The 6,099-nt window shown below is 35.3% G+C and overlaps 1 protein-coding gene across 1 annotated transcript in view; it reads right to left on the bottom strand.

Moving 5' to 3' along the window:
• Nucleotides 1-8: 8 nt before the first annotated feature.
• sb:cb1081 (sterile alpha motif domain-containing protein 9) overlaps nucleotides 9-6,099 on the bottom strand; it is a gene marked incomplete in the record, with an annotated part of 20,878 nt that continues 14,787 nt past the window's right edge. The window contains 9 exon segments of the mRNA XM_035674948.1: nucleotides 9-769; nucleotides 911-946; nucleotides 1,069-1,210; nucleotides 1,971-2,099; nucleotides 2,260-2,522; nucleotides 2,619-2,827; nucleotides 3,416-3,480; nucleotides 3,565-3,605; nucleotides 4,531-5,792. Coding sequence (XP_035530841.1) covers nucleotides 480-769; nucleotides 911-946; nucleotides 1,069-1,210; nucleotides 1,971-2,099; nucleotides 2,260-2,522; nucleotides 2,619-2,827; nucleotides 3,416-3,480; nucleotides 3,565-3,605; nucleotides 4,531-5,792 — 2,437 coding nt within the window.

The following is a 6,099-nucleotide window of genomic DNA, read 5'->3' as shown; positions in this document are numbered from 1 at the left end:
TAGGAGCTTAGTTTCCTTAATAAAGTCTCTCTTTTCATCTGAGGTGTCTGATGGATTCCTTTTCACAGCAGACATGAATAAATCCATTACTAAAAAGTAACAATTTGACCAGTACATTAAGGATGCTAAATATTAACTGGATAACATTTTGTCCAGCATCTTCCTCTCCCCTTTCAACTCCTAACAACTTTGTAGTAAAAAAAAGTATAAAAGTGGTAAAAGTCCAATGAACAATCCAGTAGAAAATGTACATTATTGCATCCAAAGCTGTAGTCAAAGTCCAAAGGGACATCTTTTCAAAATGTCCAAATCTTTAATGCTGCTTAGACGACATTTTTATATTCAATAAAACCTCTTTCTCTGAAGTTATAGTTTAACCAAAATATTGTCAGAATATACAGTCGTGTTGTCAAGTACTTTGGTTTTTGTTATCTCAATGTCAGATGTTCTCTTAGTGTCCAAAGCTACAGCACTTCTTTTTAAGTTTTGCTCCCTTTTTCAGACTTTTCAAGCTCAAGGATGAGAGGCCTCATACTCCTCATCCCTTTAAGGATTTCATAGAGAGCATCTTTGCCTCTTGTGCCGGCTGAATTCACAAACCTCAAAATCTCCCTCATTTGGTCTTGTGTGGTTGATAAAGCTCTCACAGCATCATAGTTCTCATGTGTGATCAATTCTTTATCCAAGAGCTTATCCAGAATGTCATTTGTGGCGCTCACTCTTTTAATCAGAGCTATCCGATGGCGAACCACAAAATGCTTATCTGGGGCTGTTGTAGAAGAAAAAAGCAAAGGAAACAAGACACAACAGTGAATAGAAGTTGTAATGGTTATATGTTCAAATTTAGAAACAAGGAACTGAAAAATGTTTTAAGCAGTAGTAACAAAGCATATTAAATGTCTTTTCTTACCTTGTTCAAGATCAGTGCTTGAATTTTGGTAGTCCCCTGAAATAAAATACAGGTCACAATGCTGATTAGACACGTCAAAACAGACAGCATTTGCTCAACAGAAGAAAGTTAGTAGTAGATGCATGTAAATGTATTTAAAATTAACAAAAAAGACCCACCTTTTCTGATAGTGCAGATCCAGACAGCGTCCTCTTGAATATATTTTTTTTGTTTACTTTCAAGTTTTAGTCTGAAGTCGCTCTCTGCATTTCTGATGAACACCTCAAAGTAATCTCTCCTCTCATATCTGAGCTTTAATCCCTGTGAGGGAAAATATTGGGTTAAAGGCCAGACTGTAATAATCCATGCAAATAATATTTGAGTATACTAACAGTAACTACAGTAACGAACAAGGATCTGACCCCAGGTTTAGTGTGTGACCAATTAGCAAATGTCCCAAACCCAAAGATATCCAGTTTACAATTAGGCTTATGTCATAGAAAACCAGCAAAGTCTCTGACATACAAGCCACATATCACAATTATAGTTTGAAAAATGACTTGGTTTTTTAGTTGCCAATTATTTTTCTTATTAATTAATCGTTTCAGCTCTGCTGAATATCCCATAAAAGCAGTCTCAAATTAGAAATGGCACTATTTCAGGAAAATGGAGGCTCTCACGAAATGAAAAAAAAAAAAAATACAAATATTATAATGATAATGATAATAATGACATTATTTTGATGCAGTAGAAGTCTATTTTTCTATTTATTTTCATATATATTGCATTGATATCACCTGAATTATTTATTGTGCGTGAATGTGTAAATGCAACCAATATGATAACATCATTTTAGAGTAGATTTATTTATTTGTTATTTCAGAAACAACTAATTAGCTAGTTAACCCAACTCTAGTTTTTTTTACTTTAAGTGCACACTGGTCTGCACCTTCTTGTGTGTGCATTCTCAAAATTTAATTGTTAAACCTACCAGTGTCTTTCATTTTGCTTTAAATGATTTATTCTTATCTTTGATATTTGTTAATACTGATCCCCATAATTAAAACAATTAAAAACTTACAGTCGGGCTTATTTCACTAGTGTCCACGTCTGTTGTGAGGAAGAAATTATCTTGTATTTGAAGAGACTTTTTTGGGCCTGGTTTCGGGATTAAAACTGATCCATAAGAGTCCTCGTTCTTCTTCACTTTCTGTGAAAAAAACAGGAGCCAGCAGTTAACACTGATATATATTTTTTAAGAACAACCATGATGGTTTTAGAATATATTTATCATTTTCCAAAATTCAAGGTGTTCATTTTATACATCTTGAAATGGTTTGTATTAATTATTATGAAAAAAAAAAATAAACCTCTTGTTTATTCTCATCGGGTGGGACCAGGTATACATGCAATGTGAGGAATTCCTTTTTTGTCTGTTTGAATATTAACGCATCATGGTAAAGTTTTACTGGGATGCCCAGTTTCTGCCGGATCATGACCCCTGGATCATGATGGAAAATTGGCTGGCGTAACTTAACGTGGGATGATGTGACTTCAGATACTTGTTCCACAAAATCTCCACATGTATCCACATGTAGAACTGCAAACATGTCTGACATTGTAGAGTCATAATCTGGAAAAAAAAATAAAGAGAATTTAGTGAAGAGGACAAATTGCATTTATTCATTCAAATGGTTAAACAATTCATTATATGTGTATGTCCTCTTACCTATCCAGTGTGGCAGATACATGTCCTCTACCGTTCCTTCTGTGACTGTGATGTCCAGTAGGGGTCCTGCTGGTATGTAATCCATGCATACAGGCTTCCTGATGTTTTCCTCCCATGAGCAAAACTGGTATCTGATGCTGACCTCTTCCTTACAAGCCCAGCGCAAGGCAGACACTCTGCATTCATAACGACCTGCTTCAGACTGTAGACTAAAGAGGGAAAGGGAAAAAATAATGAACTACACACAGTTCTTTATATAGTCTATGTGGAGCATTGCTGCACTGTCATCTAGGAGTCAAAAGTGTTTTGCATGCAGTGTGCTGAAATGGTAAATGGACCACACCAGACCACACAGAAACTAACTTATTCATTCACATTCATACACCAATGCACAAGTAATTTGGGGTTTAGTATCCTGCTCAAAGATGCAGCAAGAGGAGCCAGGAATTGAACCGCCAACCTTCTGATTAGTGAACGATATCTCCTGAGCCACAGCTGCCCCATTGAACTGTGTAGAACAATAGTTAAATGTGATGTATATGAAGGAAGTTTAATTTTGAAACTCTGACTAATGTACAGTATCTTGTAAGGCAGAAAATGTATGTAAGGTAGAATGAATCATTCTCTTGTATCCCTGTGTTCCTCAATTTTGCTTTGCTGTTTTGGTGGCCTTGGTCATTTCAAGTTTTTAACACATTTTTGAAAAATTGAGTGAAAAGATCTTTCAAAACTTTATTTTGCTTATTTAAACATCCATTGTTCCTCTGTGCTGTGACATATTAAGATATTATCTTTACCTGTAGGTTTTAACCTCATCCACTCTTTTGACTTCTGGTTCAAGTACAATCCAATTACTGGAGTCCTGTTTCAGAAAGCAAAAAAAAAAAGTGTAATTGATGGATAAGTTGTTTTGCGAAGTAAACAAGGAAGCAAACAAAAAACTTACCTTACCACCCAAAGCTCCAAGATCAAACTTTTCCGAAGGCCCTTGTGAAGACACATTGGTAAACATTAAAATCAGACATTTGAACATTCTTTTATACCACTGTTAATAAACCAGTTTTTTTTTTAAATAATAGGTTATTTTATTAATTAGATCTTACTTACTTACTTATGTATTATTATTACTTATTCTAACTTATCAGTGTGATGTTGCAGGTTATTAAGTTATTAACATTATGTTTTTTTTTTACTGTGTTTGCCTGAAATATGATTAATCAAACACATATTTTTACCCAACTATGTTATATAATGTACATTTTATTGTTAGTAGAATTTAGAATAATTAGTTTGCTACACAGTATAAGCTCCTGCCATGAAAACTGGACTGTGTGTAACAGTGTAATTAACCAGATGAGTCTTAACTGTCATTTTCTATTTAAGATAAGAATGTTTTAAATGCCCACAATCAGACAAACTTTTCTGTTATGACATCATACATCATAAACACACAGTAAAACCCAAATACCACTACATTTACCAGTCACTCACCATGACTGTTATAACAGTAAGATGACCAGTGTATCCAAGAGCTGTGTGGGCTTAAAACTATTCTAATTTGCACTGCTATGTAAATACTGGCCAGTGTTTACATGTCATATGTTAATCTGTAGTCAGTCAGTTAAAAGACAAAATAACAGATGGAGCACTTCTTTGTTAGTAGAAAACTCAATATATTAAAGAACTTTACGTAGCAAACAGAAATTCTCGTGCTCTCACTTAAAATTGATATTTCAATTTGCATCATAGGTTTAAAGGATAACTAATACAAATAATATATATATTGTGAACCCACTTTAAGTTATTGTGCTTAATCAAGTATTTGAACACAAATGGATACATTTGAATTTCATATGATGTATATATTTAATATTTGTTAATTAAGTTATAAAATAATAGTTTACTTTATTACCCTCTGTGGTAGTTGTCGTCTGAATGCTAAAAGCTACAGGGCCGCTGATGGTAAATCCAAGGTAAAAGGAAACTTGACCTGACTTCCACAGGCTGTCTCTTTGGATCACATCCAACTCAATCTCCATGCCTCCAAAAGTTGCATACAATCTGTAGTTTCGCACCACTCCTTCAACTTTTAGAAGGCGTTCTTGGACTAAGGGATCTTTAAAAATATTCTCATTCCTCCAGTTAGTGGTTGAGTTTCGTAGTACATCCTTAGTCCACAAGGTCTCAAGGATCCATCTGTGAACATTTCTGCTCAGGCCTCTACCTTTTCCGATAAAAAACAGAGGGCGAAGGTACCTTGATCGAAAGAGTGTCTTATATTCATGTTCATATGAGCGCTGAAGTTTTGTAATTAATTCACTGAGGTTAGAGACACATTTGTCTTCATCTGTAGGCCAACATATTAGCAGAGCTAACATGTGAAGCTCAGGTGCATCTCTCCGGCTCAATGGCATTTTCTGTCTAAATGCATTATGATAGTCAGAACAGGATGGAGTCTCATTCTTATTTATCAGCATGATGTTAGAGAGGATGTAGTTGGCTAAGGCGTGTCTAGTGGAATCTTGGCTTACACAGATTTCTTTCCACCATGTAGCAATCTTTTGAAGTTCAGACACAGGGTATTGTCTGTCAAGACATGAGAGTACTCCAGCAGAAGTGGCAGCCAGTTTTTGTTTGAGCTTCTGGATTGTTTCATCAGATTTCTCTTTGTGTTTGGGTGCTGAGTCTCCGACATACTTTTTGTAGCATTCTGAGGTCTCTTTAGCTACGTATGATGCGTCATCTTTTTTAATGACAGACTCTGAGTAGGTTAAATAGGTATCAAAAAAGTCACATTTTTCCTCAACTTCATCTCTGAGGCTGTTTATTAGATCATTAAATCTGAAGAGTTTGTTGTCTCCAAGTAATTCCAGGACAGAGCCCATGGACACATTCTTTGTGAGAACTCTTCTCCAGGTTTCATTCTGACTGACAAGTAGGTCATACACAAGGTTGCAAACCTGCAGGTAACCAAACTGCCCTCTGGTGTTAAAAATATGCGAGACTTTGGTCTTGCCATCTTCTTTCATGTCTGTGTCTAGTTCATTTTCAGCAAGTTGTTCTTCTTCTTTGAAAGCTTCAATTGCCTTTGTGGCCAGTTGCAAGATTTCTCTTGGCTTAGCAGGAGACTCTTTGCTCTTCAGATGGTTCTTATGGACTTGACCCAGTGTATCATAAATGAATGATTTTTTGTCATCTCTTTCCTTTGCTGTCTTTGCCCACATTTCAGCCTTGTTGTAATCTTTTAGTTCTTTGTAATAAAATCGAGCAAGTGCTTGAGGCAACAAAGAATTCTTAACAAATTTATTTGATGCAACTTTTAAAACTGATGCACTCTGTTTTTTGTCTTCCATTTCCTCAATATGTAGAATCAGTCTAGAAAAGTCTTCTTGGTCCTCTTCTCTTCTCTTTGGTCCCTTACTAATATGCCTTTGCATATTATTCGTTTTTTTCTCTTTTTTCGTTTCTCTTTTGGTTAGCA

This window comes from Morone saxatilis, unplaced genomic scaffold (genome assembly GCF_004916995.1).
Source record: "Morone saxatilis isolate NCDOM2014 unplaced genomic scaffold, NCSU_SB_2.0 Contig4, whole genome shotgun sequence".
In the NCBI taxonomy this organism is placed as follows: domain Eukaryota; kingdom Metazoa; phylum Chordata; class Actinopteri; family Moronidae; genus Morone; species Morone saxatilis.
Note: the sequence above shows the minus strand (reverse complement) of the source record. Positions and strands in the feature narration are given on the sequence as shown.